This window comes from Osmerus mordax, chromosome 16 (genome assembly GCF_038355195.1).
Source record: "Osmerus mordax isolate fOsmMor3 chromosome 16, fOsmMor3.pri, whole genome shotgun sequence".
Classification (NCBI taxonomy): domain Eukaryota; kingdom Metazoa; phylum Chordata; class Actinopteri; order Osmeriformes; family Osmeridae; genus Osmerus; species Osmerus mordax.
Window position 1 is genome coordinate 4336175 of NC_090065.1, and position 15100 is coordinate 4351274.

The 15100-nt window shown below is 43.3% G+C and overlaps 1 protein-coding gene across 1 annotated transcript; it reads right to left on the reverse strand.

Annotated features, from left to right (window-relative positions):
* Positions 1-825: 825 nt before the first annotated feature.
* On the reverse strand, positions 826-14858 carry LOC136959406 (pituitary adenylate cyclase-activating polypeptide type I receptor-like). The gene is made up of 13 exons (XM_067253730.1): positions 14781-14858; positions 14090-14198; positions 9121-9228; positions 6842-6942; positions 6476-6573; positions 5913-6045; positions 4501-4654; positions 4192-4252; positions 3787-3856; positions 3537-3628; positions 1921-2050; positions 1758-1799; positions 826-978 (listed from the first exon to the last, which is right to left on the reverse strand). Exons 1-13 carry the CDS (start codon positions 14856-14858, stop codon positions 826-828), a joined length of 1329 nt encoding a protein of 442 aa, XP_067109831.1.
* Between the last annotated feature and the right edge of the window lie 242 nt (positions 14859-15100).

Consider the following 15100-nt stretch of genomic DNA (forward strand, 5'->3'; position numbering starts at 1 on the left):
GACCATAAACAACCTCTGCATTAAAGCAAACATTTTGGTTGGATTTAGAGGAATGTAACAAATAGTATACAATGATATACAATACCTATGCAACCATCTTTAAAATCCTGCTTTTTTGAGAGCGTTTCCCTCTCTCAAAAACATTTCCTAAACTCGACTTGGGGTGTCACCAAACTCTCTCTTTTGGTAGGAATACACTGCAAAAGGCAGTGGTGGTTATCATTACACTACAGCAGTGCTAAACTGTCAGCGGTGAGAACGAACCAAAACACACGTCCCAATATTCCAGGCCCTGAAAGCTTATGAATATTCACAGACAGCTTCCTTCGCTAGCACCCTCATCAAAGGCAGCCAAAAAATCCCTCTAACTAGAGAGAACTGTTTGCCAACTGACAGAAGCCAACGTGTGCTACTGTGAGATTGTCTAACACCAGCAACACACAGAGATCTCCTGTAAGTGTTGTAAAGCACATGCACGCACCGAAGCCCGAAATAGACCAGCGAGTCCCTCCCGGTCTAGCCCAGTTCCTGCTTCCTGGGCTCTTTTACCCAGTTAGATTATGCAGCACTATAAAGCGAAAGTGCAATGATCCCTCACACATACTCTGGCACAGTATCGTGCATCTCATTTCCTTTTTAGGAGCCCCCCAAAAATGTTTAAGCTGCCCACCCCTCCCTCCCCCCCCCCCCCCCACCCCCCCCCCCCCCCCCCGCTGAACGCTCTCATGACTCGTTTGCAACATTCGCATAAGGTTTACAAGACGTCACGCCAAGACACGGCCCCCCCCCCACCCCCTTTGGCTGTTCTGTGTCTGTCGTCGACGTTCACACGGAGGAGACGCTGGACAGAGGGAGGGGTCCTGGAGGGCCGCTGCGGTCCAACACAGTGATCTGCGTTACGGTGACGCGGCGCTTGGCGGTACTGAGGTGACCCTGAGTGTGACATCGCCACAACCTCCTCCTCAGCTCTGTTTGGACCTGGGTACACACAGGGGACCGGTGACACTCCTTACATGACGTAGAGTACGGTTCGACTCATCATTCGTAGTCGATTTACACGCTCAATTCACATTGTTGGCGGAGCTAGTTCTGGCATGGCTTTTGGGCCAGCACGTCACGTCGTCAGCTGATGTCACGCAATTTACTGCAGGTGTGCTGATTAGAGGTCCAGGCCTTCCCCTTGCAAGGTCTTGAATACTGCAGGAATCCATGGACCCGGACACACACACTCACACAGTACATTATGTTGTTGATGCTCTGTGAAGCCTTTTGACTTACTTGTTAAGAAGTTTTAAATGATTCCTGTCCACTGGGGGATCTTATAACCTATACCCCCTGCCTTGTTATTGTATGTACTTGTGCTAAGCTAGCTATGTTCCAAGGTAGGGGGCTCCCCCTTAGAAACGGTATAACCACGCTGCGACTTAGCGTCTTAACACTGGGAGTCAGGTGGCTGAGCGGTTAGGGAATTAGGATATTAATCAGAAAGTTGCCGGTTCGATTCCAGGCCGCGTGAAATGACGTTGTGTCTTTGGGCAAGGCATTTTACCCTACTTGCCTCGGGGGGAATGTCCCTGTACTTACTGTAAATCGCTCTGGATAAGAGCGTCTGCTAAATCACTAAATGTTAACAGAACTGCATGTATGACAACCTGGGAAGTTGTGCTTGTGTGTACAACCATCAGGTGATTGATTGGTTTAATTGAATAAATATGTAACTTATGAATGATACATGATTGTAAGAGCAAAATGCTTACTTCTCCATTCATGAAGCAGTAAAGCAGGGCCACAACAAAACCCTGCAACACAGGAGAAATGATTACACCAACCACATATGACTTCAAAGCAAACTTTGACTTTTAAGAATAAAGTGTTTGATAGAATACAAAATAGTGCTTTTAAACCTAGATCCCTCTGTACCTGAAATGATCCCAGGCCCAGCTCAATGTACAGTCTAGCAGCCTGGCCAGTGGTCTCAGGCAGGAAGGCGAACACTGTGTAGTGCATCCCAAACAGAGGGATGAGGAACAGGGTGGACTTGGCCAGCTTCCTGGAGGAGAGAGGGAGGACAGGTAGATGTAGGGAGGAAGAGTGGATAAAATGGAGATATACAGTATGCGTACATGTGTGTATATATATATATATATATATAGAGAGAGAGAGAGAGAGAGAGAGAGAGAGAGAGAGAGAGAGAGGGGAAGAGAAAGAGACAGCAATGAAGAAAAGCAAAGCTCAAACTAATAAACTCAGGCACAGTTTGACCTTTCCAAGGGGGTCAATGGCCCACAATCCCCTGCAGGCCCCTGACATGACTGTACATCTCACAAGACTCTACGACAGACACAAAACTCTGTCCAGATCTTCACGTGGTCCCAGCTGTAGCCTGCACTGTATTCTCCCAACTCCCATGATCTAATCTGATTGAAGCATAACCCCCCCCCCCCTCCCCATCAGGACCAGACCTCCCCTAGGCCACACTTAATTGCAGATTCCTTCAAATTGCTCTTTCCCCACTCCGCATCGCAGCACTTCTCCATGGTAACGCCTGTGGCTGGGAGGAGCGAGAGGAAGGGATGAGACGTTGTTGTGTAATGAGCCATTCCAGGGGATCAAAGGTTGGCATCTGGATTCTCATGGGTCACCGAGCATGTCGTTCAGCCCAAGAAGGGAGTCTGTTGGCTGAGCGGTGAGGGAATCGGGCTAGTAATCCGAAGGTTGCCAGTTCGATTCCCGGTCATGCCAACTGACGTTGTGTCCTTGGGCAAGGCACTTCACCCTACTTGCCTCGGGGGAATGTCCCTGTACTTACTGTAAGTCGCTCTGGATAAGGGCGTCTGCTAAATGACTAAATGTAAATATAAGAAGTGCCCAATGGGTGCCTGGGATTAATCAGAACTTCCTGATAGTTTGCTCAATCCGCTTTGGACAAGCTACACCTCCCCCCAGCCCAGCCCAATCTAAATGTGGACAAGCTCAGACACACACTCACTCACTAGAATAAAACGCTGTCAACTGTATCATCTCCACATTATCTGACATCACATCATGGATCTAAAAGAGAGATTGAAATGCTTGAATTCTCAGAGGAGATATGTGCATATTTTAAAATTAGAGTATATTCGATTCCCTACTGTCCAAAAATGACATTGTGTCCTGACTTACTGTAAGTCATCCTGGATAACAGTGACTTAATGTAAATGTAGTGTAAATGTAGTGTAAATGAGTATTATTGGAAAATCATAACAGTGAATCTAGCTTTGATTAGGTTTCTTTTGTAGCACCAATAATTTTCAAATTATGAATTTCAATGTTTCAACATCAAACAAAAACACTTCTGAATGTGATATTTGAGAATTTTGAGAAAAGATCTTTGAAAATATCAACTACTTATCTAACTCCCTTCACAAACATCATGTGATGGGCCAGGACTACAGCTGTGTTTGCATCTACAGTACGAGTATAAAAGCCTAAGGCACAACTGGATAACGTTCACGTCAAACATATCTGACACACTGAAATAGAGAGTCAGAACTTACATTAAGTGGCCTATGTCACTGCCCCCCATTGATGGGGACTTGAGCTTCTGAACCAGGATGCGAATCACATTGATAAAGATGACAATGTTGACCTAGTTGGGCAGACACAGAACAATAAACATTCAATCATTCAAAGCTGAAAATTGATTCATGTGTGAGACTTTCATGACTAGCATTGACTACACTATACGATAATGACAGCTTGACTTAGTCTTTGTTTCCTGGTTGTGGTATGCAGGCAGCTACTCACAAGTAACGAGGCCGTGATTGGCCCTTTAATTATCCACCAAATGCCAACGTTGTCAGTGTCGTCCCAGCAACTGGAAGAGGAGTCAATCATTTTGACAATTTGACAGGAAAATGCCATTGTCATAACTGAATAACATTCACTGTTAATATGGACACCAGATATATAATGATAACGTGTTCATTTAGCCAATGCTTTCATCAAGCAACGTGTGTGTGTGTGTGTGTGCATACACTGTGAAAAAACAAATAAGTGCCAATGGGAAGAACCATAAGAGCATGTAGTTAAACAAGTTACAAATAAACAACATGAACCTCAAAAGTGCAAGAGTGTACCTGTAGGAAAGCAAGCAATAATAATATGAGATAAATAAGAGATGTGTGTAGGATGGTTAGGTCAGGCACGTACCCACTGTCATCGAAAAAGTATCTGGTCAGAACCCACACTATCAGTACTGTTGACGGGAGCCCTAGCATGAGAAACCCAGAGTTACTTTATCATCACACCATGTCATTTACATGCATTGATTCACCATGCTTCTATCTATGACCAATACATAATTTCACACAATCGGATGTCATTTGTAAAATGCTTACCAGCGTCATTGTTTATCCATTGAGTTAGAATACAAAGCTCACTCAAGCGGCATTATTTTGTTTTACCTGCAGTCAAGCCTGACTCTCCTATTGAACTAACTGCCATCTCTTCTCCACTCACCCCATCCAATCAGAATGTACCACCAAAAGTACTTCCTCTGCGAGACGAAGGTGAGAGCCAACAGTGTCTGCAGGTACATGCCCTCCACTAACAGCCAGAAGTAATTAGCCATGATGCTGAACTGGAAGAAGGCCACCACGGACTTGCACAACACCTGTGTGGAACACAACACAGAGAGACACCCACACTTCAGAGACAGTCCTAGACAGGGCTCACAGCCTTAATACTGCATGTGACATCAGTACGGGATGCTCTGATCAGCGCAGTTGGCTCGTGTTGAAGCCACTCACCGAGTATTCGACAACATGCGGAGCCGCTAATCGTTAATAATGAGTGAGAGATGTTAATAAATCAAAGCAATATGTGGGAGAAATAGTTTAAGATGAAAGAGCGCTGCATGTAGCTGCAGTCTTAAGTATCCATCCCTCCCCTGTATGTATGTCAACTGTTTCTTGAGACTTGGTCTTATGAAACTTGTAGTCTCTGAACTGAAATAGTGCAAACAGGTCTTGATGTGTGAAGGAGTGATAAAAATAGTTGTCAATAAATAGTCAGAATATGTTCCAAATAACAGAAGAGTAAGATGTCATCTATAGCCACCCTAGCAACTTCCCTCTGCTCCTGAATTCTGTTAAGACACAGATCCATTATTTTGGGGTGGAATTATGATGTTTGTCGTGCTTTTTCAAAATGTTTAAATGGAATGCTTTTTCACAGACTGTGTTGACTGGGGTTACAGTGCCAGAATCCCTCTTTGCTTTAGCAATAATATCATTTCTTATCTTTCAACACGTTCTCTCCGGTACCAACCAATAGTAATCCACCACAGTCCCGGGAACAAAGCATTTAGTAAGGTTCAGTTTGTTTGAATATTGTCGATTTTTTGGTTTTTCCTAAATCCCCTTTGTTCCACCGCAAGGCAGATGCTGTAACTGTTCCCTTAGACAGGACATTACTGAGTGTTTGCTGTTGTGAGTCTAGTCTGTGTAGCTTTCCTATGCTAGATACTATACTGTGACCCGCACTTAAGCACTGGCTTGGCTCGGGAACAACATTTCGTAGTGGGTCACCCTAAGACATCTTGATCACTGAACTCATAGTGTCATATACATCGCCCCTCCTCCTGCATTTCTATCACAATATAAGAAAATCTATTTTCAAACTGGTTGGGTAGAAAATACTGAAAATAAAGTGTAAGGCTTCATACATAAGTCTTCTGCCAGCGCAATAGGTTATTACAAAAGTGGCTAAAGATTGAGTCAAGTTGATAGTTGACATCCACTTACCTTGGGAAATCCCAATCTACCTCGGCCCAATTTTCACTTGTGTAGCAACTTATACTGCTAAACCTATAGGTGTTGCATTGCAGTCACAGATCAGTTAAATTGAATGAAAAGCTGTTGCTATCTTACTGTCGACATGAAGCAGTGATCCAGTGTCTCGTCGGCAAAGAAAATGGTGTCTTTGACGAAGACCGCACTTGCTCTCAGGATGAAGGAGGTAAACAGGTTGATGTGGATGTAGTTCCTGGTGCAGTGGAACTTCCTGTCGGAAAAGGGAGCCAGAAAATGATTACAGGAGAACGACACACACACACACACCCAGACACACACACACCCAGACACACACACCCACACACCCAGACACACACACACCCCCAGACACACACCCACACACCCAGACCCACACACCCAGACACACACACACCCCCAGACACACACACCCAGACACACACACACCCCCAGACACACACACCCAGACCCACACACAACTGAAAAGGTTACTGAAAAAAAGGGTGTGCATGTTCCTGAACTGAAACGGACAGTGTAGGGATGTAAGTGACGTCAAGCAGGAGCACATTTACTCCATTAGCCTTACACGGCAGTATTAATGTCATCTGTTCTGACTTGGCCGGTAGGAGCTGACACTGTCTTATGGGAATTAGGGAAAAATACAGATCTAGGGTTGGTTTTACCTGAAGGCAATGAACACCACGATGGCTGTGATGAGGGAGATGAGAGAGGTGGCATACCCCACTGTGTACACCTGCCTGAATGTGGAGAAGTAGCTTGTCTGGGGTCAAAGAAACCAGAGAGAACAGCAAAACAGAACCATCATTTGAGTCACAGAAACAAAGTAACGTTTGGAAATAAGGAAATACGTTCACAAATAAGCACTGTTCTGTCATGTCTATTTTTGAGGTTTCACTTGGCTTTGCTTAATCACCATTGAATGAGATCTCCTTTTGAGTGAGAAAACCAAGACCTGATGTTTTATGTGTTGCTTTATCGGGGTGTCGAAGGGAACATTTTGACATTTCAAAGAGTAGCTGCAAGAATACCTCCAATCCTGACTCATCGTCCTCGTTAAAGACACAGGCCTCGTCGTAGGGAGGTAACAGCTCAGTCCAACCTTGCTCTGTACAGTTCCTGTACATGTAGCCTGTAGAGGAGTCAGAGAGATCAAAGACTGGGTTGGATTTCATGTCAGTAAGATGTCTTACCTGCTTTGCAAGTTCACACATGAATGTGCTGTATTTTGTATCAATTTAAATGAATTGTTCATACCAGTTTGTTACTGGGTATAGAGTGTAAAGTATGTAGCTTACTTTAAGCTATGTGTGCCATGCAGCATAGCATGGTACACATATGCATTACACAATTTTGCCTTAAAAACACTAACAGTTAAGAACATACATCATTCTAAGCTGTTTATGATTAACTTTGTCGTTCAGAGCCCAAACACTGTTGAATGGCCCAGTTGTCTACTAAGGGCTGCTAAATTAAAGCAATGTCGGACTTCCACGAAAACTGAGATTTGCGAGAGGATGTAATCCTGTCCCCTGGGGCATTTAAAAAAGTAATCATCGCAGTGTTGGTCATATTCCGTCTAAAGATGTCGAGCCTTCAACAATCAGACATGACTTTGTCGTTTGAACATCCGCATGTCCAGTGTCATGTATTATGTAAGTCCATAATCTGGTAAAGCAACGTGACGAAAGGGTAAACAGAGTGAAGCTCATTCTTTCTACATGGATGCATACAGTATGTAACGCAAGGTTTCATAATTCTGTCGGATTTATTTATTTTCGGCTGTACGAACTGAATTATTGTACTTCATGCCAGCAAATATTTGTTGTCTTCTGAGTCCTCAACCAAGTTGTTATTAGTATTTGCTCATGGTTCAGATCAATTTGGATAGGATTCTGCTACTGAACTGCCAAGAGGGCCTGGTCCTCTGTGCGTGTGTGTGTGTGTGTGTGTGTGTGTGTGTGTGTGTGTGTGTGTGTGTGTGTGTGTGTGTGTGTGTGTGTGTGTGTGTGTGTGTGAGTGTGTGTGTGTGGGGGGGTGGGTGTGTGTGTGGAGGGGTTGAACACCTAGGGTGAAAACGAGGATCAGACAGGCATCAATTTGGAGCACACACTATTATAACTAGATGTGGTTTCAAAGGACCAACAATCCTGTTGAAAACAAGATTGTGATTTAATTCCACTTCCTCCAAGAGCCCTCCCTTCTTCAAGAGTGTGTTTTCTACAGGTTTTAAAAGAGTAAATTATATCAACTTCCAGCAGAGTAAGCAACAACACCAACAACAATTGTAAAAATCATACAATGGCAGACTGTAGGTAAGTAACCTTGCTAACAACACTATCAACACTAACTCTATCAAACGACAGCATATACCACTGGCATCATATCTACTGGGTATGAGGATCTGAAAGAAGGTCAGCTTAATACAGCGTAAGTGCCGGCTCCCTCCCACTCCCCCCTGGGTTAGGCAGTCCCTCTAGCTACAGATCAAACACTTCACTGGCTACAGCCTCCATCAGACACACTATGACACGTTATCATCCTGTTCCACACACACACACACAGACACAGACAAACATGCACACACCCACAGACAAACATGCACACACCCACACACATACATGCACAAACACACACATACCTCTACTCAGATATCCCAATTCTAATGAAACTGGGCCTCTAATTAGGTTATTCTCAGACCTGCCCCACATAAAGTGCATTTAAAAATTAAAAAATAAACAGGCTAAAGGCATTTCTGACAGGGTGTTACAAAATCCAATTATTTCAGTTAACAGGTGGATCACTTTAAATTGTAATGTATATGTAAAGCCTTAAGGCTTAAATATGTGTAAGATACTACAGGATGTGTTAATATGAAGTAACAACAAAAAGGTTGAATATTAAGAACAAACAGGCTATCTGTTTTTTAGGTCTTCTGTTGTTGTCCTAAACCCATTTACAGATTTGCCTACAGGAAATGTAATCTTTCTATGACTTAAACTAATTTGACATTAGAACAAGAGCTCACGTTTGTGCCTGGCTTGTTCTCATCAACATAATTTGGCTGTGAATTCTCACCCAAGAGCAGGACACTTGCCTGAGAGAATGTTGTGATGAGCCAACCCATGCAGATGTATCTGGAATGTACAAACAACACTATGCACTGCCAGGAAAGTCCCAGTAGAACGTGCTTTCAATTATACACATTGCACAAAGGCATTGGTTTCTATATTTGGTCATTTGAGAGCGTTACATGTTTGTAAATAAACCTCCTGTTTATTTAGCTGTTAAGACAGAAATGGAAACTGACCCTGATTGCTGGATAAATGCTGGAAAACCTCAGAACAGGAAACGTTGATCACCTGACCGACATCTGCTCTGAGCCAGCATCGGATCTCATCCCACTCTGTCCCACAGCCTATACAGAGAGAATGAGAGAAGGAAGAAGAATGAGAGAAATAGAGAGATAGAGACAATCAACTGGGCACAAGCTGTTAAGAGCTGGCATGTGTATCCCTAGAGGAGCTCTCCAGAGAGAACACACGATGGCATAGACAAGACTGTGGGGAGTCAGGTGGCTGAGCGGTGAGGGAATCGGGCTAGTAATCCGAAGGTTGCCAGTTCGATTCCCGGTCATGCAAACTGACGTTGTGTCCTTGGGCAAGGCACTTCACCCTACTTGCCTCGGGGGGAATGTCCCTGTACTTACTGTAAGTCGCTCTGGATAAGAGCGTCTGCTAAATGACTAAATGTAAATGACTGTGACATACACTCACCTCCCAGTCCAGGCTCCCTGAAGCGCTGGTGAAGTGCCATCTTTTTATCTAGCCTAATGCACCCAGGGGATGGAATTAGCACCTTTTCCACAAACCCATTGGTGATAAATTGCAACAGTAAGACTCTACCCATGTGGTACATGGGTGGTGTTTATTTGAATATGATGATATAAATCTCCAGTCTGTTGAATAAGTGATTCACAAATCCTTGACAATAACAATCTCAAATTAATTATTGTGAAGGATGAGAAAATACAATACCAAATTTTCTTCAATTATTTTTAATCATCTTCCTTCATTTCCAAATGGTTGTAACCAACATGTTCTACTCAGTTTAAAATCTTAGTTTGACTACTTAGTCCTGACTGACTTCAAAAGAGATCTCAAGAAAAAAAACTTGAGGAAAGTTGAGGAACTCGATTCCAGGCACGAAAAGCATGAGAGAAAAAAAAGATAGACATCAGATTACATCCGGGGGCTGTCTAGGACAATTTCGGGAAAAAAAATCCTGCTTTTCACATTAAATTAAGACTCCATATATCAGATGACATTGCAGCTAAAATCCCAACTTTTCAAGCGTAGTGTGATTGAGCTAGAGGAAAAATATGTTAGAGAACAGGCCAGTAGATATAAAATTGCTTGTGTTGTATATGACAGAATATTCATCTGTTTGGATTTCTCATGTATTTGCCTGAAGGTCATTAGCAGCTGATGCTAAGAGGTTTTGCTATCCTAGTGAACAATCCAAAACGTCTACTGTTTAACAAGCTTGTTTAACAAGCCCCCCCCCCAAGTTGGGAGTCAGGTGGCTGAGCGGTTAGGGAATTGGACTCGTAATCTGAAGGTTACCGGTTCGATTCCCGGCTGTGCGAAAAGACGTTGTGTCCTTTGGCAAGGCACTTCACCCTACTTGCCTCGGGGGGAATGTCCCTGTACTGACTGTAAGTCGCTCTGGATAAAAACGTCTGCTAAATGACTAAATAAATGCAAATAAGTACTGGATGTGGTCTATATGTGTAGTGTTCATCAATTGACAAACAGGGAGGAGCGAAGACCTGGAACAGAAATGAAATGAAAGGAACGTAACATATATAGTCAGTGTAATCCACGCAGCATACACTCTGCAGATGAACATTCAGGTCCCTGAGCTTGTCACTGTGGGTTGAGCGAAGGGTTGAGCTGTCTCTGAATGTCCCTACCTCCAGGCTAGCCGTGTCCTTTGAGATAATCCCCAGGCCAGAAGACAGACAGGGACACACTGGCTATGTTTCACTCCCCATCACTTCCAGGGGAGTGACAATGTGCGCATCTCTGTTTCCTACATTTAAGTGCACTTTTGAATTGTACCGGGACCAAGTACAAAGAAATGCTATTTCATCTCTCTGCTCTGCTGATCACTCCGCCTGTCACTTTGAATATTCACGTAAATAGAACGCTGTGTGTTTCATCGCAGCGGAACACGTGAGGTGAGGTAAGTGGGTGGTTAAATATCTCTCTCTGGATGTTTTCCCAGGTGTGATGCTGACAGAGGGCAAACACTCAGACAGGAGACAGACTCCTCTATTCAGCAAAAAGTCTTCTAGGGAGAATGTCATTTATGCCCAAGCTACAAAACTAAACTAAAGAAGCCTTCTTTAGGCTGAGGTAGCAGCGCATCACCTTGATTTGAAGAAAAGCAATGTGGAAATCTACAATACTCAGGGTGCAGACTGGATGTCAGGGCGATGGCTGGGCCTCTATCCACCACACCTGTTGCTCTCTGGATGACACTGGGAAGGGTGGAGAATGCAACCCGTTCCCATTTGCCGATCCAGCTGGAAAAGCAGCGGCTCACCTCTGAGAGACAGCTGCTACCAGTTAACCAGCACAAGCTGACTGGCCCATCGGGAAGGCTTTTGATTGGCTTCCGGAGAACATGGCACTAGATGGCGATTGGCTATGGTTCCTAACTGGATGCCTTTGTTCCTGGATGGTGGTTTAGGTGGCTAGGTAGGAAAGGCCTTGAAGGGATCTGTCCATGGTGCTGATGTGGTTTGCAGTGCTTGGGGACATAGATGTGCTGTTCCAGCGGCAGGCATGTAATCCTTCCCACATCACACCACGGGGGAGATTAACTGTAATTACAAAATACAATTTTGCCTTCCTGATGTTCAAACAATTTATTTTATGCAGGACTCCTTTCCATTGTAGGCCAGATGTGTGGGAATTATTAAAATGATTAAAGAAAAACAGCCTTTGTTATTTCACAGAAAATCTATTTTATTTAATCGCTGGATTAACAAAGAACAGTTAAAGCATAAACCTAAATGTTATGATCTCTGCCCAAAAATTAGATTAGTCCTGGCTTGTACTGTTGCAATAAAGGAACAATGTGTGCGAGATGCTCAGGAATCATAAATAATGAACACTCCAACAATAGTCATTTCATTCAGTCAGTCTGACTTATTTTTGCTTCAGCAGAATCACAAGTGAAGTGGCTCATGAAATTAGGTGCAGTGCTCTTTCAGAGAAAAAGGCAAATACATTATAATGAAAAAGGATAGATGTGACTTTTTCAGACCTTTAATGCACTCAGTCTTGAATCCAATCCCTGCTGTGTCTACCTTACTTGCCATTCAATTAACAACTGCCAACAGGGTCAATAAACTCAATCTCAACTGTTTTCTCATGGTCCCATTCTGATTCTCATGAATTCTGAGAATCTTTTTCTCCTCTCAACTGACCACGTTTCTATTCATAGGACTGCATTCACCGACAGATCTGCAGGGAATGATACAGTGGCCTTGAGAGGCACAATTCATTTAAGATTAACAATGACTCTGGAATTACTTAGGAGATTAGACTAGGCTACTCCCAGTCTCTTTCAGGAAGGAAATTAGATTCATTTGCACCCTGCCCTTCGTTTACTCTGAAAGGGTGGATGAGATGCTATCTCTTCTCGGGGTGCAACAGGGTTATGACTCAATGGTGTGAAAACTAAGATGACCCTGACAATGAAGACAGCTGTACTTCATCTTTCGAAGGTGTGAGTATTTGAAATGTGGCTTTTGTTTTTGACATGAAATAACATTCACCTGCAAGGTCTGCATTGCATTTGCTTTGAAGGCATAAGTTTGAGAGAGATTTTAAAAACCGCACTTCATAATCGTACAGAGGCATACTCCAGCCTCTGTGACTGTTTGGCCAAAGTCACTTCTGTTTACAAGTTGTTGAAAGTAATCAGCACATACAGCACCCACAACGATGTGTTCATGTTTGACTGAGGTAGACAAAGTCATCAGGGGCAATTAACATCAACTGAGTCTCGAAATGTCATGCAAAGTTAATCTGCTTCGCCAAAGTGAGCTGTCAGTTTGGGAACTCTGGGTGTGTATGTGTGTGTGTGTGTGTGTCGGGAGGTGGGGGAGCGGTACTAAGGCAGGTAAGAGTTCAGTTGATGAGCACTGACATTTTCCATAATGACGACATATTGGCGACTCTCCGGTCATGGCTGTTTGTTCTTACCTGACTGCTGACTGAGGCCAGAGGGACCATCTGCACTGAGGGTGAACAGCTGTCAAGCATTGGTAAGATCATCCAAGCGGTTTACTCAAAACCTTTATGGAAATTGATTACATCAAACTATTTAAGTAATATAATCTCTTAAATAAATTATAAAACAGACTAATAATTTGATACATGTATAGATTGTATACATTATTTACATTAAGAAATTAATTAGTTAACTTCAATTGTTTGATGTAATCAGTTTCCACAGTATTCTGAAATTATAGGGTCTGCAGTGTACCTGTTTAATGCCTTCTCACGCTCACACATTCTCTCCAACACATACACATACAAGTGTATGTACAAATACAGTACATCTATACTCTCTCTCCCTCTCTCTCTCTCCCTCTCTCTCTCTCTCTCTCTCTCTCTCTCTCTCTCTGTCTCTTTTTCCTCTTTCATTCATGCACACAAACATACACACACACTTAGGAACATGTACACACACACATACACCGTCTCTCTTTCTCCACGTTGCCTTCCTTCACCCCTCATGCCTCTCTTGGGCCTCAGTGTTTGTACAACAGTACTGTCTTGATATTACAATATGTCAAATGTGCTAAACACCTGAAACTGTCAGATTAGACATACCGTAGTACTTCCTCCTAGCCTCAGAAGGCATGTTCAGGATCAGATGTTCCTGTAAATACCAGAGGGGAACCATGTCTGGGCTTCAAACAGACCAGCCAGAGAGGGCACTTTGGATAAACAACCATGCATCTCTTGCTTACCCTCAAGCTGGGCCTTTGGCATTGTTGAATTCCGTGCGTGTCTGACAGAGTACTCCAAACAAAGCTCCTTGGTATTGTAAGACTGCCTTCCTCCACCGAGCTAAAGGCCAAAGCGTTGACCTGTTAACCTGAATGTACTGTACTGAATGTCTTCCGTCTACACACTCTCAGGAGCCGTCTCACACAACCCCCTTCTATACACGTGTTGCATGCAAGACAGCCTTACCAGTGTGGCCTGTATGATTGCGAGCTTCATTCCTCCTGGTCTGGATGCAGAGCTCCTGAGCCTTCAGGTGCTGGGAAATGATGGCACAGTCTGGATGGATTGCTTTTGCCTGAAGCCACAAGAGAGCACATTATCTGACAAACTATCTGACATTATCTGACAGGGCATGGACTCTGTGGCAACCCTGGAGCTTGGGCCAGGTGATACAGGGAGATCCCAGGTTACCACAACACACACACACACAGAAGCACACACTCCAAGTCTACTTGATTTTAGTGTCTTCAAAGTGCTGCTGTGCCCTACTACAAGTTCAAAGACAAGAAATCTGGCAACATCTGGAGTATCCTAGTGTGGGACAAGGGGCCTCTGTGGAAATCCATGAATCTTTTTCATCTTAGTGATGACTTTCCTCTATACTGTATATCCTAATTAGAGTCAGCATCAAATACAAATCTAATAGTCACTATATATAGTTACCACAGTTTTTAGGCTAATGCATATATAATTTTTTTTCAATAACTATAACTTACCTTTATTGGGTGACAATATTGATTTTAAATGTGTTTAAGTTTGAACGCAGCAAACATGATTTCTTGATTGACCTTAACATTATATTAGACCGTTACTGTACCTTAAATGTGTTACCTGTCTAACATAGACTACAGGAAACAATAAAAGGGCAAAAACGTACCATTCTCCATAGGTTTGGATAAATTATGAAGAGGAGCATGAGTTGTTGGTGATGTGTTCTCGTCCTGTAAGATCCCATAGTAGACAATCCGTTCGTTCACTCCATTCTCTTTTCTCCTTTCTCGTCCAGCTCTCCCTCTTGAATAATATCAACCAGTGTCAACAAAAACAACTACAGAACTATTCTGTCTCTGTCTGTTGGCCCTTGATGACTCTATTGCTTTTCTTTGGCATGTAAATCCACTCTATGGGGGTACAAGCTGCCGACACTGATGCAATTTATCTTTTTCCTTCTGAACCGATAGGGTTGAATAACCTACT